We start from the raw sequence: 26,495 nt of genomic DNA on the forward strand, positions 1-26,495 counted from the left end.
AGAGAGGGGTCTTTGAACATAACTCACTGGGTGCGGGTGGGTGAGTTGCAGGTGGGAATGATAGAGATCAGCCTGGTGATTCCCCTAATATGTGAAAACAGTCTAAATGATCCTGTTTGGAGTAATAACTGAGACTGAGATCCAGTTTACATATGCAGCAAATAAGGAGGTAAAATGGAATGTACAGCTTCTGGTTGCAAGTGGGGGATCCATCCCCCACCCAATATATGTTAATGCTTTTTTATGTTACAACAAACACATGCAACTTCTTGCAAGTAGAACAGGAGAGTGTGAAAGAGCCTTTCTCTCTGTTCCACTAGTTGTTTGTTTTACTCATGGGGAGTTTTAAGGAACAAGAAGGAAGGGAGCATTTAAACTGACATGGCTCCCATGGCACCCAAAGTCCTTATGATTATGCAATCAGTTGAGAAAGCTGCTACCTTATTCTGCTGAATATGCAGATTAGATAACCCACTCTTCCTTTCTGAAGGGCTTGAAGTAACAGGAGGCTGCAGCACTTGAGTGGAGGGGTACAGAGCCAGGCTCTTCCCCCTGTCAGCCCCATGGGCCTGTCTCTCCAGTCTGCTGCTGGTTTGATCCCCTTTCCTGTGCCTGCTGAGCAGAGGGGATTCCCTAAAAGGCTCTGTGGCTGGCCAGCCTTCATTATTTTAGACACACTTTGGAATGTTTACACAACATTATTCCCAAAGTTTCCTAGGCAACATGGAGAAATATTTACTGCCCTTTTGCCGAGCAAGCCTTCTTCCTTCATGGAGACAAAGGGCCTTGGCCACGTGCCTTGTGTTCCGGGCGCCCGCATCCGCTGCATAGCTGAACTTGGAGAGACAAAGCCAGTGCCAAGGCCTTTCAAGTGGTCTGCGGCCCCTTTCCCCCGCTCCTCTCTCCCTTTTGTTCTTGTCTGTCTGGAGGCAAGGAACTGCTTTGACCACCAGGTTCCAAACTTGCCTGGCTTTGATCATGGTTGGCAAATAAGCGTCCCCGTTCTCCCCCCAACCGTCCCTGTTCTCCATAGGCCTGGCAGGGCAGTGTGCCTGATTAAAATAGTTTGTTTAGCCCTGAAGGGACTGTATGGTGAATAGGTATTATGAGAAACTTTCTCAACTTTCAAGTTCTGGGGAGGTTTATGTACTCAACCATCTTGACAAATATGTTTTAGGAATCGAAACCAGCTCTGTCTGAAATGTAGGCTATTTACAAATCAAGATTTAGAATTTGTTACCCTCAGGCTGTTAACCTGAGATATGCAACCCATGTTTGCTTAAACAAAGAATTTGTTGCTCCTGGCTTATTGGTACCAGCTACCTACCAGTAATGATGAACCTGCAACACTGGATGTTTTATTAGAATGATAGTTGAGTAGAAAAATGCTGGTCATGTTAAAACATCTTTTACTTTGTCTTCTCCTTCTTTGCTTCTGCCTCTTGTTCACCACTTAACTGTACAAAACAAAAACTGTATTAAGTGTGAGCTGAAGGACTGTTATCTCGATTTAAATCAGCCTTGCAAATAAGCTCACAAATATTGGTAGCCTGCAAGAATGTTTCCTTGGGGGCTGGGAGAAGAGAGAAGAGCTGTCACTCCTGCAGCAGCCTGCTTCATGTGGATGCTGGACATGAGGAGGGGACCTTGTCCAGCTTCCTCTGTTTCTATGCCTACATCCTGGACATAGTGCTTCATCCTTCTTCCACCTGCCCATTTACTTGCCTGTAGAGAATTTCAGGGACTCACCTGTCCATGTGCTCACCTACATGCAGTTCTGTGTCACCTGTGGCCACCAGGATAGCACTTAAATGTAACACTGACGGGCTGTGTGAGCCTTGCTCTGTGGATTTTCCACTTCCAGTGAAGAGAAGGAAAAACTATGGCTTCTCATCTGCCCCCTGTTTGCTTAACTAGGAAAAGGGAAAATGTTTAGCTTCTCACTAGTCTGCTTTTTCTTCCTTTTTTCTCATCCGCCTGTCCATTTTTTTCTTGGCTTTGGTATAATATAGCCTAGAAAAATAGAGTCAATCTGAACTTCTACTTGTTTTTTCTTATTAACTTTTTTGTTGAACTTCTGAATATTTGATGAGGGGAGGACCTTTTCTCAAATAGTGAGACTTATTTGTATGAAAATCTAAAGCGCTTTGCTCCTTTTTGAAGAAAAGCCTTGAACTCTAACAGAAACTTGGTCTGAGCTGCACAAGAAGTTCCAAAGACAGAACTTTAAGGCTCTGGAAAACTCTGCAGCCCCTGAGTGGACAGGCTGTCATGCAGGGAAACTCCAAGAATATGGAACAAAGGGGCTCCTGAGTTTGTCTGACCAAGCAGTGGGAAACCTTGCAATACAAGTGAGCCCAAAACTTAGGCAAAGTCTCTTCTTCGCTATCCCCCCATAGACTGCCTTCCCTTGCTGCTTTCTTCCATCCCACCCAAGCAACTGAACCAGAGCTGGGGATAAGGCTTGAATGGACAGTCTGTCTTGCCTCCACTTGGGCTTTTTTGCTGCTAGCATTTCAGCTTGCTGATATTGTGGGCATTGGCTGGGATACTCAGAAATCTCCCATGCTCATTGGTTACTACATTTTATTCCAACCTCTACACTCTCTTCTCTTTTGCAGACGATGGCAAGATCTTCCATGGAAGTGGAGTGGGGGACCCCTTTGGTCCACGATGTTACAAGGGAGACATTATGGGTTGTGGAATCATGTTCCCACGTGATTACATCCTGGACAGTGAAGGTGAGCACCAGGACCCTAAATAATGTCACCATGAAGCAGTAATGCGGTGCATTGCAGGAGGAGGCTCTGGGTCACTCTGTATGCATGCTGACAGAATCTGACTTAGTGTAGTGAGCTTCTGTAGGCTGCATGCCCTTGAGATTGGCAGACAGCAGGACCAAAGGTGTCCCACAACTGTCCAGTGGGGTGTGTGGATGAATTGGCAGCTGTTAAGACCCTTTGGTCTTTCTCTCCTGCAGCACAGAGTGGATAATACCATCTTTGCAAATACATCCATAAGCTGTGCTTGCAGACTGAAAGCTTGCAGTGGCCCACACATTTGTGTGTGTCATTTATGGTTGGAAGTGTGTGTGTGAGGGAGGGAGGGAGAGTAGTTTGATCAATCCATCTTCAGTATCTGGAAGCACAGTTGACCACATGATAAGCTATGGTACAAACCTGAATTAAAGGGATACAGAGCTGTTCTGACATCAGATCCTCATATGTCCTTGTCTGGCCTTACTAGTATGTTTGGTAGTGCCCTGTGTTGGATTGTTTCTGAACTTGCAGAGCTGTTGGCTTTACTTTGCCCTTCCTCTTGTGGAGCCTGCTGGGATAGCGTTGCTTCCACTTGGTTGTGCTTCTAGGGAAAGGGAAGCACCTTCATTCTGGAAGGAAGTGCTGGACAGATGAATGGTGAAGGAATTGCTCTTTGCCATTTGATTTGAGAGGGAGGAAGTGGGAGGAAGCTTGCTACTGAGCTTTGGTGACTGAGACTTACAGAATGTAATAATAAATATTGATCTGAGTTGGAGCTGAACTGTGGCTAGCAAGCACACAATACACCACTTCAAAGCCTGTACGTTAAGGATCTTTTTGGGTGGAGTTTGCTTCACTACAAGAGTTACACAGCTTTGTGGGCATCCTGCAGGTGACAGTGACGACAGCTGCGATACAGTGGCTATCCGGGCCAAGCCACGGGGGGTGAGGAATGTTCTCTACTTGCACCAGGAAGCTGAGGAAGATGAGGATGAAGAAGATGATGGGGAAGATATGGAGCAGGAACACGAAGGCAAAAAAGTGGTGGTAAGTGCCAGGAATGCCTGCTGATGAGGCCAGGAGAGGCTAAGCAGCCTTTCTGTGTGAAAGCCAAAGCAGTGGGGCTGCAGACCTGGGGACTGTTGCAAGCCAGGAAGCTGTAGGAAGTCAGGGTTAACAAAATGTAGTTTTAAAACAGGAGAATAGCAGGCTGTTCCTCTCACAATCCTTACGTAATGCTTACGAGAACAGAGCAACTTAGGGTCAGAAGTGAGAGACAGTGTAGGGGTAGGGAATTATCCTATACATTCCAGAAAGGCCATTCCAGTGTGGGTGCTACAACCGAGAAGTCCTGCTGTGTGTTTGCTGTGCTTTCCACTCGTGCAGTGGGTGGTACAACTGACAGCCTCCTCTAGGAACATAAGAAGATGAGTAAGGGGTGGGAGGAGCCTCCTGTGCGATTCAGAAGTCAGGTCTTCTCCTGCTTTAATGGCTATTGACTGGACTTCTCACAGTGTGTGGGAAGTTAGATGAGTGGATCCCTGCTTCGAGTTCTGCACTGAGCGGGTTGTTGGACCCGATGGCTTTCTTGACCCCTTCTAACTCTTCTATGATTCTGTGGCAGAAGATGCTTAATCTACAGTTGCTGCTGGGGGCACAGGAATCGGCCTCGATCTTGGAATTCAATATCCTAAGGACCTAGGCTTGCACTTGGACCATGCTCATGTGGTTTTAAAGTTTTTAGTCATGGCTGCAAATGTAACTGTATGGTAATGCCTGATTAAATGTTAGGGTGGGGAAAGGAATATGCAGGTTTTCTACTAATCAGGACTTGTTTCATTACTTGCTCTTTCTCATGATGCAGGAAGAGTTGACTTAAAATGAGCAAATGTCCTTAACTTACATAGCCTGGAGACAGTGTGGTGTAGTGGTTAAGAGCACGGGACCAGAACTCAGGAGATCTGGGTTTGAGTTTCCACACAGCTGTGGAGCCAACTGGGTGACTTTGGGCCGGTCACGGACTCTCAGCCTTACCTCCCTCATAGGGTGGTTGTTGTGGGGATAAGATAGAGAGCAGGGGAAGGAAAATGATATAAGCTACCTTGAGTTCCTTGAAAAGAAAAATAGTGGGATATAAATCTAATAAATAATAAAATATTTTATGCAGCTCAGAGAGCTCTACCCCACCCTTGCAAGCTCCTGTGATCCCCAGGCATTGCTTGTGCACTGTAAGGGTCGCACTTTGCAGCCATGTCTGCAACAAACATGTTTTTTTTTAAGTTGTGTCCCCTCATGATGCTGAATTCTATGTCTGTGGACAAATTCATTCCAGTGCTTTTAATGCATGAGCAGAGCATATTCTCATCTCTGGTGGATGTGGTCCCTGGAAAGTTCAGTGAAGGGTGTGGGCTTCGGCCACTTTAGTCTCTGCATCAGGGTGGATAGCCTGTGCTGCACGCTGAAGCTGCCACCCTAGCTTGCAGTCAGAGAGGCAGAACTCCCCTGAGCTGATTTGCCTGGGACAGGCCCAGCTGACCTGAGTCCCAGCAACTTCAGTGAGTGTAGGAGAGGCACAGGTGGCAGTCATCTGCCCAGCAGCTGGTTTGATGCTGGCCCCTTGCAGTTTGCTGCTGCTCAGTTCCTGGTGTTCCTGTAACATGGGAGGAGTCCTTCCCACTTTTCTGTGATTGACTCCTTGCCTATCCTCACTTGCCCTGGACTAGGCTGCTTTTCTGTGTTTAGGGCGCTTCCTAGTGACTGCTGTGAGCAATGCTCCTGGGTCCCTGGCTTGAGGATGTCTTTCTCCTTCCTTCAATCTAGAACATCTGTATGTCTCTTAATTTATGCCAGTAGCTATGCTCATAGAGTTCCCAGTGCTGAAATGTGTGCCACTTAATGTTCACTTGCCAGGGTATGGAACTTACGGTGCATATAGCTAGGAGTGCATCCACATGAATGACTCCACATACCTACACATTTTGAATTGAGTACTAAAACAGTTCATGTCTTTCCTTCTGGGGTGTCTGGGCTTAACAACCTCTCCTGCAGATTGCCATTCTTGTCACGACCTCACAAAATGCCAAGCTATGCTGTTGGAAGCCCTGTATACTTTTAACACTTGCAGGATTGTGCTGCTTCAGGATACACATGAAGTGAGGTGGTGTCCGTGTTCAAATGCTCCCTTATGGGGAGTAGAGCACCACTTCTTGCATGTTCAAAGCTAGCATTTTAGTGGAAGACAACTGGTAACATCCCCTCTCTCTGATATGCTGGCTGTACTTGTGGGGGACATTCATACATTTACTCTCCCCACCTGCCGTCTGAAAGCCTCCCACAAGAGGCACATCAGGTAATGCTGCTGCTCATAGCAGGGCCTCCTTCATGCACAAACAGGCACCTGCATATTAGAACTGGCACACCTGGAAAACAGCTCAAGGTAGATTTGGTTATGATCTGGCTTTCTTGAACCTTGATTAGGATTTGGACAGAAGGTTCCAGCTGATGGTCCATTTTTTAAAAGTAGTGTTATATTTACACCTCTTTAACCAACCAGGGCTCATTGAGTCTCGCATGCAGTCCTTTATACTTGTGCACGTGACAAATCAATTTGTATCTTGGAAGGTTTCTCCAAATATCAAGTTTCTCTCCTCTCCTCTCCTCTCTTCCCAGGTGTTCTTCACACGGAATGGAAAGATTATTGGCAAGAAGGATGCTGTGGTGCCCTCTGGTGGTTTTTACCCCACTATTGGGATGCTGAGTAGTGGGGAGAAGGTCAAAGTGGATCTACACCCACTCAGCGGCTAAATATCAAGGACTGGAGAGCCTGTCTCTTTCCTTCTGCCATCCCATGGGACTGCCAGGTTGCTTGGGCTGTTCTTAACTTCCAGCCTGTACTTCCAGGGGCAACATTTTTGTCTGTGGGGCCATATAGATAATACCTGTTTAGCTAATACCACCTGAGCCGCCTATCTTGTACCTTTTCTGCTTGGTTGCAGCTACTGTTGGACTCTGTGCTGCTGCTGGATGTTGGAAAAATATTGAGGCTCTTCTTCCCAAGCAGGCCTGGGATTAGTTCCTAGGAGAGGCCTAATCTATTCCCACTCATTCTGCTTGGGGTGGTTCAAGTTTGTGTGTGGCTGCTGCTTTCCAGTCTTTGGAAGAGATATCGGGATATGGCCTGGCCAAGTCCAGTGCTGATGCAGGGGTGCAGTGTCCCATTTTGTGCAGAATAGCATCAGTTGCAGTTGGAACAGTGCAGCTGTTCTCTACAGTTGCTAGGGACTTTACATTTGCATACAATACGTTGGGCATCTGTGACCTCACCCTCGCTGCAGGCCAGCCTCATACAGTCTGAGTTCTAACCTGTTTTTCTCCAACCCTCTTACAATGCAGAAAATCACTTTGCCACCGTATATGCACCCTCTGATTAAAAATTTACCATGTGGTTGCATGGGTCTGAGAAACTGCCAGGACCCTGCCACCTTTCCTGACGGGGGGTGCTATGCTAGTTTTGGGGATGGTGTAGCAAATATTGTAGAGCTGGGTAAGAAATCTTTCTTGGATTGTTTCTTCTAAGCCCCAACACTTCTGAACCCTCCTTTATGTTAACCCTTGAAGGAGAATGCCCTGCTGGCCTCTTGTCGCTACTATTTCACTAGCATGTCGTTTCCCTGGTAGCTGCCCTGGAGAAGGGCAGGGCTGTGTGATGCTTGGAGTGATCTGCCCTCTGTCGTCTGCTTTCCTGAGCCACAGAAGGTCCTCTAATAAAGAATATATGCAGGGCCAACCTGGTTGTTGGAAGGGCAGTACTTGACCTGTGTGCACTGCTGCTGCTGCTGATCTCTGTACTGTCGCTGTCGTTCTTTTATAAAGTAGGGGTGGAGCAGGGGTATGGGGCATGAATTATGTCCTGCATTTTGATTGTAAAGTGTTTGCTCTTTGGCCCGCCTTCTCTTCCTTGCAAATTAAGAAGGGTTGGTCCTTCATCTGTATTGCTGCCTGCTTATTCATTCACCCTCTGGGTCCCTTGTCCCATGCATCGTGCTTGCTCAGCTGTAACCCTTTCTTTGTTGTGGCTTTGATGTTAACAAAAGCTCCTTGGAAGGGTGAAAACCTGTTATGATGCCATTTTGGGTATATGTGGCTGATGAGTGGCAGGAGAAGCCAAAGAGTAGCAGCTTCTTTGATCTGGGGGGTGGGGGGTGGGAAGGTGAAAGACAAGTCACTACTTTACCCTCTCTGGCCCTGTTGGGTCAAGGGCAAGTCTTGCTGCTAAGATGAAAATGTTCTGGGAAACTGAAAATTGAAGGTAACAGTCCAGAAAACTGTTGCACTGGCTCCCCCTATGGGGGCTCAGTGCCTGGCTTTGTTGTGATAGTCTTGTTTTTATAAGTTGGTAGGGTGGGAGCAAAAGCATCCATTTGTGGTTCTCTCTCTTCGTGAATGTCAATCAATATGCTACCAGCAACACTCCCTAACTCTTGAAAGTGTGAGAAGACTGCCTCCATCTGCAGCCTTAACCAGTGTTGCCAATGCTGATCTCACTGGTGGATGCTTTCTGTCCCCCCCACTGCTGAAATTGTATCTGGGAGCAGAAGAAAGCATGGGGAGGGTGCCTACACCCCTTAGAGTCTAGCTTTCCCCATCCTGATGTAATTCCGCACATCTGGAGGGCAATTCCCAGCATCCCTCAGCCAGCTGTGCTGGCTGTGGCATGCTGGCATTGTAATCCAACAAAGGTTGAAGAAGGCAGCCTTGGAGAGAGCTGGAATACTGTTTCTCCAATCCTCTTGCACAGTCCATCTCCTGGGCTATGCAGACCCATAGATTGCTGATCTGAACAGAGTCATCCTCTGTCCAGTTCTGTGTTCTTCCGGCTCCTGCTGCACCTCTGGAGACAGAATCTTTATACATTCAATAAAATTGAAATTTCCATATTTATCCAGCACTTGAAAAGGCTTCTGGCTTGTTTACTTTGCATCAACCACTCTCTCTCCCCCTGAAAATGTTGCATCATTTCAGGAAAAATGCACAGGTAAGTGATAATCTGTTCAGCAGAACTAAAGCACACCACTGGCATGTTGCTGTAGTATGGGGATTACTTTTCCAGTCTTCTTTTTTTTTTTAAAGTTGGACTTTCTGTTCCAAGAGAAAAGACTGAAGTATGTTTGGTGTCCCTGTAAAACATGTGTGAACAAGCTATGGCTGCTCTGTAATAAAAGCTTTTTCTCACAACAGCTGAAAAGTAGGAGCATTCATAAGCCCTTGTGGAACAGCAGAAGGATCACAGTGGCAAAATCTAGTTGTTAACTATGACAGGTTCACTGAGACACCAAATGAATCAACACTAGAATGCTCAGCTGTGTTTCTTTTGATGAAACCTACATTTGTCCAGGATGCTGCACACCAAAGCAGCAAGTTAATGAATACAGCTAGAATGGATCCAAAGTGGCACCCTCATTCCGGCTTGAAACCACTTTGACAGGGCTGCAGAACCAATGTGAACCCAAAAGTGAATTCAGTTTTGTTTGGGGTTGTCTTCTGGTGATGAACAGGGCCCAAGTCAAAAACAGGTTCTCCTAAACTCCACAGAAACGCTACCATGTTTTTGCTTAAAGGTCTTGCAGCCAATAATTGAGCTTTAAGGTAGGCATTTCATCCTTTCAGAAAGCAGGAAAAAACTCTACAAATTTGGGAAAAGACCCAACAATTGGGGGTTGGAAGAAAGGCTATTTGAAGAATTCTGGGGGATTGGAGAGGGAGATGGAGTCTGTGGTTCCCCACTGATGTGCTTGACAAAGTCCAGATGAATAAAGCAGCAGCACCATTGGTTATGATGCCTGGGGCTGATGGAAGTGGATATCCTGGGGGGCCACAAGTTGCCTGCAGCTGTGAAGGATTCTGACCGGGAAAAACTCCAGGCCTTACCTGGCACAGCTTGCCTTTCTCCTCTGCCCCCATTCCCAAATAAAAAAGAGATAACCTGAGGGACCTGAATGAGGAAACAGTGCCGACACGGAGAGGCGAAAAAGTAAGACTGGCAGTCTGGGTGCCTTTTTTTTCCTGTGTTGATTCTGAATAAACAGGAATTGTATTGTCATTTATACAGGAAGGAGAAAATACAGTTATAAAAAAATAACCAAACTTAGTATTGCTGCTTTCTCCCCCCCTACCCCCATATAGATATATATTATCAAGACATCTCTGGCTAACATTCATAGATAAATTCTTTAGTAGACAAAAATAGAAATCTGTTCTAACCCAGCCCTCCCTTTTTCCCTACTTCAAGGAACTGAGGGCTAACAGCAGAGCCCCCTTTTCACCAGCCATGCTTGCCTTCTCCCACTAATGTGCACTCTCAAATAATCTAGCCAGCCTCCCTTGCTTCAGCATTGGAGGTGCCTAAAAAGATGAGATGCAGATACTCCTCCAAGCACAACTCTTGTGCTTCTGGTATTTTCTGGTGCTTTCTATATTTCTCACCAATGAAAATTAAATCAAAATAGCTATTGTCCACACTATTCATATATCATCATACAATTCTCAATTTCTTTGTTGTCACTGTTTTTTTAAAACTCACCAAGGGTCCAGTCCAGGGATAGGCAACCTTTTTGGGCTGTGGCCACATTCATACAACTGTCCAGAGCACTACTGCAAAACTGTTATCAAAGGAGCTGTAGCAAAGGCGAGGTCACTTGTACAGAAAATTCAGTGGTTCTTAAGCCTAATATATTAAACAATCTCTTTGAAGCTATGGGTTCAAGCACCAATAGCAAGCTAGTTCACAGAAAGCCCAACTGTGAAGAATAAAATATGTTAACCTGAAACCAAATTGGAGAAATGGAGTTTCTTGGTAAAGGCCAAGACAGGTGTCAGAAGGTGCCCCATGGCCTTCTCCCACATTCAGTCCTCTTACTAGTTAAGGAAGACAAAGCCTAGAAGTAGGCATCAGTGCTTGCTAGGAAAAAAATTCTGTTCCACCCAGAACAAGTGTGATGCAGGGCCTTTGGCAGGTCAAGATTTCTGCATTTCATGCACTTCTGTGTTCCTCCCTTTACTCATTAATCCTGGTCTTTACATCACTTAGCTTCCTTATGAGAACTGCATGCAAAGGAGAACAGGCCTTCTGTCCCTCTAATAAGAGAGGGATTTTTGGAAAGGTGGGGAAAAAAAGAATTGAACCCCACATTTTTAAATAGGTAATCTGGGACTTCAAATTGCTGGAACCATCTGCCCAATTTAAAAGGTTTTTGCCTTCCCAAAAAATTGAACTTCACACATCTTTTGCATCAGTCATAAAACTTAAGAGCAAAAAAAAGTAATTGTCTTATTAGCTGCCCAGAATCAAGTGGCTGAGAGCTTAACTATAAATTATATACTAAAGCCCAACAGATGCTTTTTCTGTGAGAAAAGTAAATTCAAGAAAGTGATTTATAAGGGATTGGGTGCTTTAACCATTTCCTCAATAGCCTGATACCTGAAAGTCCTCCAGAACAACCATCCCAGCTTGAATGCCTCCAGATATTTTGTGTGTGACCTCTTATCAGCCCCAGTCAGCATAGTCAATAGTTGGGACCTGTCACCCAAAATATCAAGAAGACTCCAGAGAAAGTCCTTGTACTTGAAGACTCCTTGTATTTATACAAGGCTATGTCACTTGTTCTAGAAGCCATACAACAGCTTTTGAAATTGCTGCTGCTATAAAGAGGATGCTGCTGTTTTCCTCTGATGGGGAATTTGTTTTGTTTCATTTGAGTCATTTGTAAGTCTGCTTGGGGATAAATGGGAATTGAACTTGGGCAGGTCCAAATAATCCAAACCTAAGCCAAGAACTCAGTATTACTGCTTTCCTGTGCAAGCAAACATAAGAACCAAGATTCCTTGGTTCTGCTCCTAAAGCCTACACTACTGCTCCCTTATAATTGGCTAGAACCTGGGAACAGAGCCCCCATTCTCTTCTGCCTGTTAGGCATATGCTGCCTCTACAAGGCTTTGATGCGCTGCAAACTAGGTACCCTCTCTTTGTCAATACAGCTGACTCTCTCAGCCCTGCTCTTTGCACCCTTTAGCACATACAGTTGCCTGTTGTCACAAATGTGGCTCCATTATAGAATTGGGTGGCCAAAGTACTCCTGAGCATCATGGTCAGAGGATGTTTCCAAAAAACAAAAAACTTTTATTGTGCTGTCATCCTGCCTCATTAACCCCTTTTATAGGGCCCAAGTACCATTGTCTACGATTTATTTCCACACTGTTCTTTTTGCTTGGTGGAGGGACACTATTATTCTATTACCTTGTCTTTTAATTGGGTATGCTAGGAGCCCTCTGTCTGGAATGCTTATACATTAATAGCTTTTGACCTAACCCATTTGCTCAGCACCCTGGAAACCACCTCGAGTGTGGCCATCCCTGACAGAGTTTGCTTATTTTTATAGATTATGCTTATAGTGCTTTTTGCTTCAATCAGGTTTTCTTTGAGGAAACAAAATCTGCATTGGCCAGAATGCTCATTTGCCTCTCCCCATTTTCTCCTCCCCAAACAGCCTAAAAAGAGTCCCACCCCTTGCTGTCTATCTTAGACTATTTACATGTCCCTGTGTTTTTCTGCTGCGTGTATAATTCTTTTCACCTACTGTTTACAGCTAAAACTCAGCATATGAGAAGTAAGCAAAGAGCCACTGCTTGATCAGAGTCTTTTTCATTACTTAACTCATTCACTTTATCCAAGATGCAGATTGGAGGTTGCAATAAGTTCAAGGATTCCAGCCCCATGATAGCAAATTGCATCAATCTTATCCCTGGGCAGACTTTTGCAAGGGCCAATGCTGGACAAGGTATAGATGCACAGGTATCATCAGAAACTGAAGTCTTTCTGCTTTGAATAGCAGCAGGGATTAGGAAAGTAATGAAAAGCCAGCTCTCAGCCCTCAGCTGGCTTGGCTAGGACCAAGAAACTGCTAGGGCTGGCAAAGAATAAAAAGGGGAGAAAAGGAGGGCAGTTTTAAAATATTTAGGATTCCAAAACACTGAAGACCTGCCTTGCAGCTGTAGCTTGTCAAACTTTTACCATGAATCATTGGTTCCTAAGCTGAACACCTGCAAATTTAGATACTGATAAGTCTAATGAGAATTTACAGTCATGTTGGACTGATCTTCATGTTTGGAGGCAAATGAGAAGTTGGGTGCTCTTTCTCTGCTGTCATGTGGCAAGCATAGACAAAAGCAACCCTAACCTTTCCCCTTGTTACCCTCTTGCAGCCTCTTCCCACCCAGCCACCTCCCCCCCCCCCCCACTGTTGGGGGACATTTTGCTTCTGCAAAAAGGACATACCCCCTCACAAGTTTTCCAATAGAGCAGCGGCCTGCACACTTCCCAGCACTGTGTTTGCCACCAGATTATATACAGTGGCTCTTAAATATGCCCAAGCCACACCTTGGCTCTGCAAATGGAAAAATCAGATATGCTCCTTTATGCAGCTTCATGCCTGCTTTCATGCTTGCAAAATCATGTCAAGACATTCACCTTCCACTGTTTGGGTAAGTTAAAGTAGGTGCACACTCAACTTCCTTTTTTTCTGCACTCATTCTGCTGGCCTATAGGAGTGGGGAAAAAGTGGGAAGGGCAAGGGAAAGGATAGCAGAGTCCTAGAAGCATCATCATCTAGGCCTGCCAACCTGCCCAAAAGGACCTTCTCCCCATATTGTATGGGATCCTGCATCACACTGTAGATGGCATGGACCACCTGGGGAGTCATCAGGGATGCAGGACAAGAGATCTGGTGCAACCTCCCGGCAGCCTTCATCTTCGGTGAGTTCCCAGCATCACCTTGGTGATGAAATTGACAATGGCGGACGCTGGTTGCTCAGGGTCTAGTTCAGCAAAGAGGTGGCAAATATTCTCACATGGGCTGCCCTGCTTCTTGGCCACAAAGCCGAAGATCCTGCAAGAGACAGAGCACCGAAACGTGAGTGTGAGGCTCTGCATACACAGGACATGGGGTCATCAGCTCCCAGCCTGATCAATGCCCCACTCCCCATGCAAGGCAGATGAGAAGTGGGACTGTCATCACAGGGAAGCACCCAGAGCAGAAAGCCACAGTGCAGCTCTGGGCATCTGACTCCCTCCTGCCACCCCCACGGTTCTTGTGCTGCAGCCCTTTGGCTCGTCCTCCTTCCAGAGTCACTACAAACTTGGCTGTTGGTGCCTGCTGTCTACAGACACGGCAGGGTGGCCGAGGGAGCTCTCAACACTGACACCTCGGAAAGAGGGAGACAGTACCTGCTGCACCTTTTAATTTTATTTATTTATTTAGTCCCAAGCTATTTATGTCCTCAAGAGCCAATTGCTAGCACTGGAAATGACCAACGCCATATGGAAACCATTTCAAAGCTGACAGAAAATGTCCCTGTAGCCCGGCCTTCCCCAGCACAGTATACTTCAGCTAGCTGTATTGGATTATGGTCCTTGTCAAGCCCTGGTCAGTTATGCTGGCTGGGAGATGCTGAGACTTGTAATCTAACACACCTAGAGCACACCAGTTAGGGGATACTCAGTTGCAAGCAGCCCCTGTTCATAGTCTCACTGCAGCTGTATTTGGGACTACCGAAAGTTTTGGAAGCCTAGCGGGTTAATTCAGAGGTGGGAAGAGAGAAAAAAACATCATCCCTTTTTAAGCTCTGACAAATGACTTCTTGCTCTGAAGCGGGCTGGACAGAAACAGAGGGAAGGGTGAAAGGTGAAAAAAAATTGCCCTCCCCCAGAAGGGACATTTTGAATAGCTTGCTTATGGAGCAAGATGGAGGAGATGCCTGCTCTCCTCCGTGGGTGTGAAAACATTTGGTTGTGGCACCAGATCCTTTGAAACAGGTCCCCTAAGTCTGCCTGGGATCTGCATGGATTTTTAAATCAATTCATCTAAACCCAGTCAACCAGCTCAACGCTATAGCCTTGCCAAGTTAGAACTACGGTGGTGGTCGGGAAAGGGCCTCCTCGATACAGTCTGGCCCCAGCAGGGCATGGGCCCTTCCAACATTCCTTGCTGCTTGCTGCTGTGTAGGATGGATGCAGAAAGAATGATGCTAGGGGTTGTTAGCAAGTTTGCATCATGGCTGTGGGTCTTTCTGATACTTACTTGGATGTGGTTCCATCTGGGTTGGCCCACCTGTGCAGGAATAGAGAGAGCCATGTCGCGTGAGAAAAAAGGTTCACTCCACTTAATCTGAGGCAACTTCCAAAACACCTCCCAAGACAGCTGCTGTCCCACAGAGCAATGGGACAGTACAGTTCACTCAAAAGGGGGATCCCCTGAAAGTTGAATTTTGGGGTCTCCAATGTGAAAACTTACCAATTTGGGGGAACTCACCAAGCTCCTTGTTCTTCCTGAAGTTTATTTCATTTCTTAAGGTTTTAAAAATCAAAACAGGGAGGCAGACATGTCGCAGAGGGATCCACCATTATTTGGATTCAGAGTAATTGTTTAGGAGCTCAGGCCCCTCCTCTGCCTTGTACTCATGTCCCTGAGCAAGAATCTTTGGTCTCACAGGTTTGCCTTCTGGGTGTTTTGTGGCTGGACATATCCATCAGGTGCACCATTTTGTGAGAGTACCAACAACACTCCCCCCCAAATTCTAAATGAGCCCACCAACCCAAAAAGCTTGGAGACCTTTGGTAATCAGAGCAACTCTTTATGGAAGTTTAAAGCAGAAGTGGAAAATGTGGAGCTAGATGAGGTATAGTTGAACTCAGCCACAACCAGTGATCAGGGATGATGGGAGTGAAAGGGCACCTGCGTAGTGCAAGCTTCCCAAACCTGGCATTTCTTTCATGTACTGGACTCCAACTTCCAGTATCCTGAGCTATTGGCTATGCTGACTGGGAATCATGGGGATTTTATTTGAGAGTGTCTGGAAGGCAACAGGTTGGGGAAGGCTGGTGAGGCATGTAGGCTGGTGCTTTCAAAGCATGGATGATGCCTGTGGCAAGATCAGGCAATGCTGCTGGTTACCTGCGGTCCTGAGGATCTGTGCTGCAGAAGGTGACACTGCTGACTGGATAATGACGCCGGAAAAACAGCCTGTGAGAAGAAAAAAAATCCTCTCGAATCCAGAAGGGAGGAACCCGAGGCACAGAAAGTGCTCCGGTGCTCCAACAAGAGCTGCCAGCAGGAGTCTGGGGGAAAGAGCCATGCAGCAGTGGGCACCAGGAGAGAAGGGGGCCTGGCTGGAGCTGTGGCAAGCACAGGGGCAGCCCCCGAGGTACAGAGATTGGTGGACTCACTTCCTCTGGTTGTCGGTGAGCGTGATGCCTTGGGCTGACACCTTGAAGTGCACGATGCAAGCAGAAGCACGGGGGGTGGTGCTCAGGGTGCTGGTGGCTGCTTTGGCTACGGCCTGTGGACCTGTCAGGGACTCTGTTTCCACTGAGCTCAGATAAAGCACGCTGCAGGCTGCAGTTTGGAAAGAGAAAGTGGTGGGGAGACTGATCACCTACATCCTCAGAGAGGCCTGGTACCTTCAGCAGCGACTCATACATTCTGAATCTCCCTGGCCCTTGACCTTCCCTGCCTTTGACAGCATTCTTCAGTAGGGTACCTTAAGAGTCTTGGGATGCAACTGTGTGTAGCTCACAGCTGGCTGGGAAATCCTGGGAGCCGTAGTCTACAATCCAGACTTATCATGCTCCGCTTCCGTGGCCAGTGACCATGCTGGCTGGGGCTGATGTTCAGTGGTGTAAAACAGCTGGAGAGCATCGGATCAGGGAAGGTGGATCTAAGAGGCACCTTCCCCATCTGTCTGTATTTGCTGCCTCCTGCTGGGACAGAGGCTTGAACGTGATGGGTTGCACTCCATGGGAACTCCAATCCATGGGGGAGGTATTTGGGGGAGGAAAGAGTGGACAGGGAATGGGTTAACAAAGCCCTCCCTCAACCACTGTGTCTCCCCTGCACACTGCTGCTCTGTAGCTTTGCAGCAGTGACCATCAGGATTCCCACATCTGGACTTCCGGTTTGGTGTCGGGATGAGGCAGCTGTGAAGAACAGAGCTCCCGTTATCACGCGGGTATTTGTTCGGTAGTGAGCCGTGGGAGGCTCATCTAAGCCCTGTTGGGGCGAAGATAAGATTGTCTGAGCCTTCTTCTGGTTGGTGTGGAGCAGCAACTCCACATCTACTGGGAGAGATTCGGACATTTCTCAACCGGACAATACAGGGGAGATTTCAGCTCCCTGCAAGTCCTCGGCAGCCAGAAAATAGCTTAAAAGATTAGCTAAGAATTCATCGGACTTATTGGGTGAGCATTTTTATTTCTTATCTCTTTCGCAATACTACCCGTGGAAAAGCTGCCTTTGTTGCTAATTGGCATAAAGAAGAAAGAAAAGCCCCTTTGATGGAGCGAGGAATTCCCCCCCACCCCATGGAGTTCTGGGGGAGAGGAACTGAAGTTTGTGTGAAAGTTGAAGCTGAAGAGAAAGACCTTGTTTTTCTGACCTCCCCAAGGGCGAAGAATCAAAATAATTACTATTGTGGAATTAAGTGATAGAAGGATATAATTTGTCTGTGGAGTGGCCATTTTGGCCATCTTTCTCTTTTTTTCTGGGACTTGTCAAAACTACTGAGCGGTGACTTAGAAGAAAAAAAACTGCTGTGAGGTTTTTTAAAATAGCCCTTTGCTGCCATCCTGTGGCTATCAGAATTACTGCAAGTTCTTTTCCTTTTTTTCTCTTTCTCTCTTTTCTCTTCTCTATCTCTTTGCTGTTGCATTGAAATCTTTTTGGTGAATAACTTTCATCATAAGAAAAATTCAGCCTTCCTCTTCTTCGGCACCCTCATCAGCTGCCCAGAGCCCAACCCATCAGCCTAAAACAGAAGATGTTGTAAAATGTTTAAGAGAGCTGCAAACGACGACTTTGGCGATACAGACGTCTTTAACAGCTTTGCAAGCATCCCAAGAGACTGGAAAGTATTTCAAATGAGCAAAAGAACGGCTTGACAAACTGGATAATTCTATTATAGATGTGTCAACTCAATTATCTGACGTTTGACTTAAAGCTGAACAGAACACACAAAAAATACAACAAACACATGAAAAGCTGAAGCCGGTAGATAAAGAAACACAACTAATTAAGCAAACAAATAAGTATCTATGGGATTCAATGGCTGTATTAGAGATGGAGAAGGCATCTTACTACCTAAGATTTCAGAATATACCCGAAGGAAAGAATGAAGATCTGTGAGAGCTAATGACTGGCATATTGGCAGAGCTTTTAGAAATTGAAAATGAAGAAATGGCCGTGGGAATTGATTTGATTTATGGAGTCAACTCGACTTATGCCAGAAAAAACAAACTTCCAAGGAAAGTTCATGTCAAATTTGCTCTAAGGTCCATAAGAGACAATGTTTTGAAGGCTGCACGTGAGAAACCTTTAAAGATGGATGATTGCCATGAGGTGACGGTTCTGAAGCAAATATCATGGAGGATCAGAGAAGGACGAAAGAAATACTTATTCCTTACTACAAAATTGATTAAGAAAGAGATTGCCTTTAAGTGGCTAACACCAGAAGGAATATTCTTCACTTGGAACTCTGCAAGATATAAACTGGATTCAATTTTTAAAGCACAAGAGTTCTATGAAAAATTTAGAGGTATGCTTGAACAGGAAGAACCTGGTGCTTCAAAAGAAGGAGAAAAAGGTGCTGAATCAATGGAAGTAACAGGGTATCATTCTGAGGAAGGAGAAATAGTGAACGCTGATCCACAACAAGAAGTACATATTTTGGACCCAAAGGAGAGGAAAAATGGTAGAAGCGTAAATGCGAAGAATAAGTAGATAAGTATATATTTTTTTAAATATGGCTTTTAAAAGGGGAAAATCGAATTGATCTCCTTAAATGTTAATGGACTAAATGGACCTTCTAAGAGAAGAAGGATCTTCGCTCAACTTCAAAAACGAAAATTAGATATACTTTGTTTACAAGAAACACATATTAAGAAACAACATGTTAAATGTTTGGAATGTTCAAAGCCTGGAAAATTGTTTGTATCTTCTGCTTTTCAAAAGGAAAGAGGTTTAGCACTATATATTAAGGAAAAACTGGACCCTAAATATATTCTTGCTGAAGAGGACGGTAGGATCCTGATGGTCGAAATTACAATGAAAATCAAAAAGGTGCTTTTAGTGGCAATATACGCACCAAATGACCATCGGGAAATTTTTTACCAAAAATTGCATACTTTACTTTTACAAGTGGACTACCAGACTGTGTGTGTAATGGGAGATTTCAATGCAATTGTGGACAAGAAAATGGATCATGAGAGAGATTAAGGGAAAAAAGGGTAGGAGGATACTCCCAAAGTCTTGTTCTAACATGACTGAAGAACTCAGATTGATAGATGCTTGGAGGCATAAAAATCCAACCTCTGCCAAATATTCTTTTTACTCAAATGGTCCAGAACTGATACGGTTTGGATAACTCCAGACTTAGTACCAGACTTGACAGAAGCTGAAATAGAGGCAAATGTCTGGGCAGATCACAACCCTGTATCTATATCATTGAAAGGAACTGTAAGGACACCCAGATGGAGCTTAGACAAAGTGCTATTAAAAGATAAAACATTTACAGAAGAGATAAATAAAGAAATGCAAGTATTCGTTCAAATAAACAAAGCAGAAGAAACTTCTTTACAAAATGTCTGGGATACAGCTAAAGCCTATATCAGGGGATTGATAATAACATACTCAGCAAAAATAAAGAAAAAGAAAAAGCAAGAACAAGCAACAATAGTAGAGGAACTGATGAAACGGGAACAAGAACTGCAGGAAGATCCATCCAAAAAAATTCTTAAGGTCCAAATGAATATTTTAAAGCATAAATTGAATCTCTTGGACACAAATGAACTTACTAAGCAAATGAAACTGGTCAAACAGAATTTCTTTGAAAATGCTAATAAACCGGGGAGATGGTTAGCCTATAAAGTAAAGAAAGAGAGAGAGAGAGAAGAGACTGCTTTCGAAACTGAAGGATGGAGAAGGACGACTACAAGTACAAAGTATACAAATTAAGAAAATAGCAGAAGATTTTTTCACAAAGTTATACCAGAAGGATGAGATTTCAACTGAGAAAGTAAAAGAATACATCCAAAATGGAGATCTACCTAAACTACCGGAGAAATATCAAAAATTATTGAACCAAGAAGTAACAACTATGGAAGTCATAGAGGCAATTATGCGGCAAAGGAATGATAAAACTCCTGGCCCAGATGGGCTGCCAGATGAATTTTATAAATCCTTTGAAGGAGTTTTTGCTACATTTCTTAAAGAAATATGTAATGAAGCACTGTTAAATGCTAAAATACCAAAATACTTGGACAGAGGCAAATATTACACTACCAAAAGAAGATATGCATTTAACACAGATTCGAAACTACAGACCTATATCATTATTAAATGTGGATTACAAAATTTTTGCCTCTATAATGGCAGAAAGGTTAAAGAAGTTTTTAATAGATTTTATTCACCCAGACCAAAATGGCTTTTTGCCCAAAAGACAATGAAGAATAATCTAAGAACTATCTTGGATATCCTAGAGTATTATGAGATACACATGGAAAAACCAATGACTTTACTGTTTATGGAAGCCCAGAAAGCCTTTGATAATGTTAATTGGCAATTTATGAAGCAACAGATGGCTCAAATGGAGTCTGGTGAAAAGTTTATGAAAGCGATATCAAGCATTTATCAAAGACAGTTGGCCAGGATTTTAATTAATGGAGAACTTACAAGGACTATAGAGATACAAAAGGGTACAAGACAAGGATGCCCATTGTCACCCCTGTTGTTTATTCTGATTTTAGAGGTGTTGAATAGAAATATCAGGGATGACGCGGACATTAAGGGTCCTAGAATTAGGGATGAAAGTTATAAATTGCAAGCATTTGCAGATGATTTAGTTTTCATAACGGAGGAACCCTTTGTAACAATGCCTAAACTCCTACAACGGATTGAAGAATATGGTGAGGTTACGGGGATGAAAATAAATAAAGAAAAAATGAAATGGTTAGTTAAAAATCTCACACAAGACCAGAAAAAAAGGCTGCAGGAACAAGTAGACTTGCAGATTGTTAAAAAGGTTAAGTATTTGGGAATCTGTCTTACAGCCAAGCGTACTACTTTGAAAGAAGACAATTACAATGAACTATTGAAGGATATTAAGGGCGATCTGGAAAAATGGGCCAATTTGCAATTATCTTTGATGGGAAGAACAGCACTTGTTAAAATGAATATACTACCAAAGCTTTTGTTTCTGTTTCAAATGATTCCCGTAAAAATTGATAAATTTTTTTGATGATTTAAACTTTCAAATTTCAAGATTTATTTGGAGAAAGAAGAAACCAAGGATTAAATTAAAAATACTTCAGGAAGCTAAAAAGAATGGTGGTTTTGGTCTTCCTGATTGGGTGTTGTATTTTCAAGCGTCTGTTTTAACTTGGCTAAAATAATGGATAACTTTAAGAAATAAGAGAATTTTGTATCTTGAAGGTCATCATTTGCATGCTTATATGTGGTATGAGAAGGCTAAGTCACATGGGTCTTTTTTAAGTCACTTTATTAGAAGATCATTAATGTCGGTGTGGGAAAAGTTAAAGCTAAAATTGTATAATAAACTACCAAGATGGCTTTCACCTATGGAAGCTTTTGTTTATCCAAATGCATTGAACTTTGAAGGGATCATAAGATATGATGATATTTTGGATAAGGATGGAGGCCTGAAATTAGATCAAGAAACACAAGAACAGGGATTTAATATCTCTTGGTGGCATAAGGTGCAGATGCAATCGAGATATGCTAAAGACTGTAAAGCATGGGGGTTTTATAAGGACTTAACAGCGTTTGATCAAGTGATGCTTAAATCAGATGAGAAAATGATTAAAAGATTATATGATTTCTTACTTGACAGGAAAATGGAAGATGAACAGGTTAAGGAAACTATGATAACATGGGCACAAAATTTTGGATATAATATTGAATTAGAAAAGTGGCAAAAGCTATGGGAGAGAAATATTAAGGTAACATTAGCAATTTTGTATAAAGAAAACTTATATAAAATGTTTTATAGATGGTATCTGTCGCCAAACCGATTAGCTAAGATGTTTCCAAATATGTCAAATGGATGTTGGAAATGTAAACATAAATTGGGTACTTTTTACCATATGTGGTGGACTTGTGACAATGTGAAAAAGTACTGGATTAAAATACATAAATGGCTTGAGGAAATGTTACAAAAACCCTTAGCTTTTAAACCTGAAGTTTTTTTATTAGGCATTATACCGGAAGATATTAGTAAACAAGAAATGTATTTGATGTTACATGTAATCACCACGGCAAGGATTGCATTTGCTCAACACTCCTTGCTCAAGTAAGGAATTACCCACCGATGAACTGATTCTAAAAAAGATTCTGGACTGTGCAGAAATGGATAGACTGACTTTATCACTGAAGGAGAAAGAAGATACTGACTTCTATCAAACTTGGGATTTTTTTATTATTGGCTAGAGAAACGGGACTTGGCTTAGATTTAAAGATGTTTTTAAGTTATTATAAATGGATTTGAATATGACTATAGAATGTTAAAAAATATGAGTAGGGGGCTGACCCAGTACATCTGATGTATTTGATGACTGATGTCTTTAGTGTTAGTTTAAAAATCTTAATTTTTTTTTTTAAAAAGGATTCCCACATCTGTTTCTCCTTCCAAATAGTGGTAGAAATTATACACTTATTATCTGTTTGCATCAAAGCTATTCCAATACATCTTTTCCACCAGCAATCAAAATATCTGAGGGGAAAGAACTTAGCACAACTCCTATTGAGCAGAGATATGGGGATGAGCTAAAATAGATGATTTGGAGGGTTTTAATTTTATTTATTTAGTAAACTTCTATGCTGCCCCATTCACCAGGTTATATAGAATATAATTTTAAGATGCATTTGAGTACTTCCTCCAAGTACATCAACTGCTGCTCTTCACACTGAAGTGGAGCTACCATTACTTTCTTCCAGGGTGACCAAGGCAATTGTTTTGTAAGCCGCCCCGAGGCTCTTTGCGAATGGGGCGGCATAGAAATGTTGGTTTTTTTTTTAAATGTGTGTCTGTGTGTGTGTATTTAAGATTGACCAATATGTCCAAACACAACCAGGCCAACATTTTAATGTAGAACATGAAAAGATGGGTGGTTGGGCCGTCTTCCTACTTTGAAAGACTGGCCTATTTTTTTCACATTGCTGTCTTTTCATTTAAGTGAATCAAAGGTTAAAATCAGAGACCAGTTCTGATCACAGAATGCTAATAAAGACACAGAAACCATTCAACAAAAGGTGTAGTAGGTGACATGGATCGACAATTTCTCTGTCATTATTTTAATCCCTTGATTGATTCTGACCTATGGAAGAGATTTACAGATTTAGACTTTCAGACAATGCCTTCTTTATAATGAGATGGAACAAGTGCAAATGTTCCTATATTTCAACATTTTTGTATATGTGCGACTTTACAGATAGTGCATATTATGCATGATGCATTCTTCTGTGACTTGTATGCCTCACAGGTGTAGTGCAAGCTTCCCCAACCGGGCATTCCCTACATGTACTGGACCGAAACTTTCAGCATTCTGAGCTATTGGCCACGCTGACTAGGAACTGTGGGGATTGTATTTGACTATGTCTGGAGGGTGACAGGTCGGGGAAGGCTGCATTTTCTCCCTCTTCACCTTCCTTCTGCCATTAGATGAGGACCTCTTTATCCAAGCAGGCCTTTGGTTTGAAAGTGGGTCTGCTGCACTGGATGCTGTTTTGATTTTGTTACCATTATGTTTTTAATTGTGTTTAAGTGCATCAGTTTTATTATTGTTTCAATCAACTTTTATTAATGATTACAAACTGCTCCAGTAGCTCCAGTCTTCCTTGGCAGAAAGAGCACAAACTATATAAACATATAATAAATAAATCCAAGAGTGAGTGGAAGAATATGGTCCAAATAGTTTGCCATATAAACTACCTGGAGACATGGACCCTGACAGAAGCAATCAAGTAGGTGTATTCATTGTGGTTGCTAAAATGATTAGAGCAAAGATCCTAAAAACCTCCGCACTATTGAGCCTGGTAAATCATATACCTGCTAGTTACTTTGTGTCTGCCTCTCACTCACAGACCTCCTGTTTTGTGCTACTTACCTGCTCCCTGCTTCAGCAAATCAGCAGCTGTACTCATGTTGGTGGGAACAGTCAGCTCGATGCTCTCCTCCACAATATCTGAAAAAGGAAAGACAAAGAAGAGAGAACAGGGTCCATCATCCACTGGACAAGCATCACTCAGCAGCTAGAGTGTGGGGATTGAATGCGGGGGGGGGGTGAGGGGACACAGCTTGAAATCCTTAGTTATGAAACTCACTGACTAGGTTCTGACAACACGATAATCCACACTTATGGATTGAGTGGGGATTGTTGTTGAAACATGGGTTATTGTCTGAACCCAGTTGGGCTAACAAACCATGGCCTGGTAACCACAAACAACCCACAAAGAGAACCCATGGTTTGTTGGGTTGTAAGCCATGGTTAGTTATTTTGGCTGAGTTCAGACATCACAGTAACTCACATTTCAACAACACTCCATGCTCAACTCATGCTCAGTTCTTGAATATAGGTTATTGTGTGGTCCAAACCTAAACAGTATTTCTCCTTGGGCATCTTGGGCATCTTAAGAAAAAGGTAAGTGGAAGTTGTCAGAAATAAAGTAAAGCAAACATTGAGTCTTTGAACTGTTGTAAAGATTATGCACAGTGTTTTCAACAACCCTGTTAGATGTCCATATTATTGTTCATACACTGCAGACAAGGGATCCAAGACCACCTGGTGAATGCATGACAAGCAACATTTGCCCAGAGGACATTCTGATGTACAACTCAAATTCTTACCCAGGGATCTGTAGAAAGAAAAACTCCAGATGTTCTGGATTTCAGCTCCCAGAAGCAATGACAGTACAGCGCTAGCTTTGTGGCTGACTGGAGTCACATAACATGACATTATCAGAGGACAGGAGAGGTTGAGTATGGGTTCAGTGCAGGTTGTCATTGATCTGAGGGCTGTTATTGAATCATGCATTGTTGTGTTGTGTGAACACAGCCACACCAATAAACTATAGTTTGTTAACTACAAACCACCAATGAAGAAAATCTATCTGCTGTTGTTCAGTTGTGAACTTTGTGTTTCTGGTAATTAGTAAGCCCTAGTTTGTTAACTACAAAAAATGCCCAAAGAGAACCTATGGTTAGTTGCTGGGTTGTGATCTGTGAGTTGTTTGTGGTTAACAAACAGTGCTTTGTTAGTGGGGCTAGGTTCACAGCAGTTCATGATTACATAACACCACATGGTTCAATGACAATCCACACTCATGCATACTCAACCTGTAATCTGGCCTGTTGAGTAATGTGGACCAGGTCTTTCTCTGGTTCACACACACTCAAATACACACATGCAATGCCTTCTGATTTAATATTAGCATTTTATGGACATTTCCTTTTATATGTCAAGCAAGAACCTACCGCTTCCAGACATTTGGCCTCTGGACACACTCCAAAGCACTCACCTTTGTTTGGGATGAGGAGATGGCAAGGCAATGAGATGGGAGTGATGGAATGCTGGGACACCAGGGCTGGCAGGCTGCCTACAGAAAGTGGGGGAAAGAAACCCAGCCTTGGGTCAGGCTTTCTGTTCACCCTGTCTTATCAGAATGTAAGAAGAGCCATGCTGGATCAGATCAGGCCCATCTAGCCCAGTGTTATGTTCTCACAGTGGCCAGCCTGCTCATGGGGAGCCCACAAGCAGCACAAGAGCGCAGTAGCAGCCCTCATGAAGGGTGTGGGAGGAATCCATCAAATTCCCTGGGCTCGGCTCCCTGCACTCTGGTCCGCTTTGCAGCAGTCCTCAGTCGGAATTCCTGGCAAGTGTGCTCAGCCTTGCCAGGAATCGAGCCCCCAGCCAGGCATGAAAGAAGGTTGGTTGCAGGGAATGGCACCTGATGGGGCCACGTGCGGCACCCCTCTCCCACAGTCGGCACTGCCTCCTCTGGCTGTGGTGGGCAAGGAAGAAAGCAGGTCACCGGGACTGGTGTCTGGTGGGGCCACTTGCAACACCCCCCTTCTGCATCCTGCAGCTGCTCTTTGGGCAGCTACACCGGATGGGGAAGGTGGCTGGTTGTGCAACCAGGCTCTGAAAGCGCTTGTGGACTTCGTCCTAGCTTGCTTTGCAGGAGTCCAAAAGTGTTCACCCCAACTCTTCCCCCCCTCCATGTTCCCCAGCAACCGTACATAGGCAAATGGCCTCTGATAGTGATGGCAGCACCTAACCAGCGGGACTAGCAGCCATTGAGTCTTCTCCGCACAACCTTGGCATGCAGTTGGGTCATTCTTCTTCTACAGGGGAGAATGAAGATCCTGCTGAAGGCCATTCCCAATCGCTCTGAAAGGTGGGAGAGCCCACTTCTTCAACCTCCCAGCCACTCACCAAAATGGGGTTCATTGTTACAGCCCTTGATCTTCACTCCCTTGGGTCCTGTCTCAATCAGGAAATGGCGCACCAGCTGTTCTGCAGGGTCTCCTGGGACAGGCAGAGGGACATAAATTCGTGGAGGTGCAAATCCTTTTAGACTGAAAGCCTGATCTTTCTAAACTATTCCGGGAGTCCTTTTG

At 44.0% G+C, this 26,495-nt stretch overlaps 2 protein-coding genes across 18 annotated transcripts in view; one reads left to right on the plus strand and one right to left on the minus strand.

The window, feature by feature from the left end:
- The window catches only part of SPRYD3 (SPRY domain containing 3), a 45,352-nt gene extending 36,349 nt beyond the window's left edge, over positions 1-9,003 (plus strand). For all 8 annotated transcript variants that reach the window (XM_044443347.1, XM_044443346.1, XM_044443348.1 and 5 more), the window contains 3 exons: positions 2,622-2,741; positions 3,652-3,806; positions 6,429-9,003. In XM_044443347.1, the coding sequence (XP_044299282.1) occupies positions 2,622-2,741; positions 3,652-3,806; positions 6,429-6,563 (410 nt within the window). In that variant the 3' untranslated portion in view covers positions 6,564-9,003. The remainder of the gene's footprint in view (positions 1-2,621; positions 2,742-3,651; positions 3,807-6,428) is intronic.
- An 805-nt stretch (positions 9,004-9,808) lies between these two features.
- Positions 9,809-26,495, minus strand: part of TNS2 (tensin 2) — a 143,145-nt gene continuing 126,458 nt past the window's right edge. For 9 of the 10 annotated variants that reach the window (XM_044443337.1, XM_044443335.1, XM_044443332.1 and 6 more), the window contains 7 exons: positions 26,311-26,403; positions 25,394-25,471; positions 23,983-24,060; positions 16,036-16,204; positions 15,764-15,832; positions 14,891-14,920; positions 9,809-13,699 (listed from right to left, as the gene is read on the minus strand). In XM_044443337.1, the coding sequence (XP_044299272.1) occupies positions 13,558-13,699; positions 14,891-14,920; positions 15,764-15,832; positions 16,036-16,204; positions 23,983-24,060; positions 25,394-25,471; positions 26,311-26,403 (659 nt within the window). In that variant the 3' untranslated portion in view covers positions 9,809-13,557. Of the gene's footprint in view, positions 13,700-14,890; positions 14,921-14,976; positions 15,064-15,763; positions 15,833-16,035; positions 16,205-23,982; positions 24,061-25,393; positions 25,472-26,310; positions 26,404-26,495 lie in introns of those variants that run through there. The other variant, XM_044443339.1, reaches the window with a different exon arrangement.

This window comes from Varanus komodoensis, unplaced genomic scaffold, assembly GCF_004798865.1.
Source record: "Varanus komodoensis strain SLA01 unplaced genomic scaffold, ASM479886v1 scaffold41, whole genome shotgun sequence".
Lineage (NCBI taxonomy): Eukaryota > Metazoa > Chordata > Lepidosauria > Squamata > Varanidae > Varanus > Varanus komodoensis.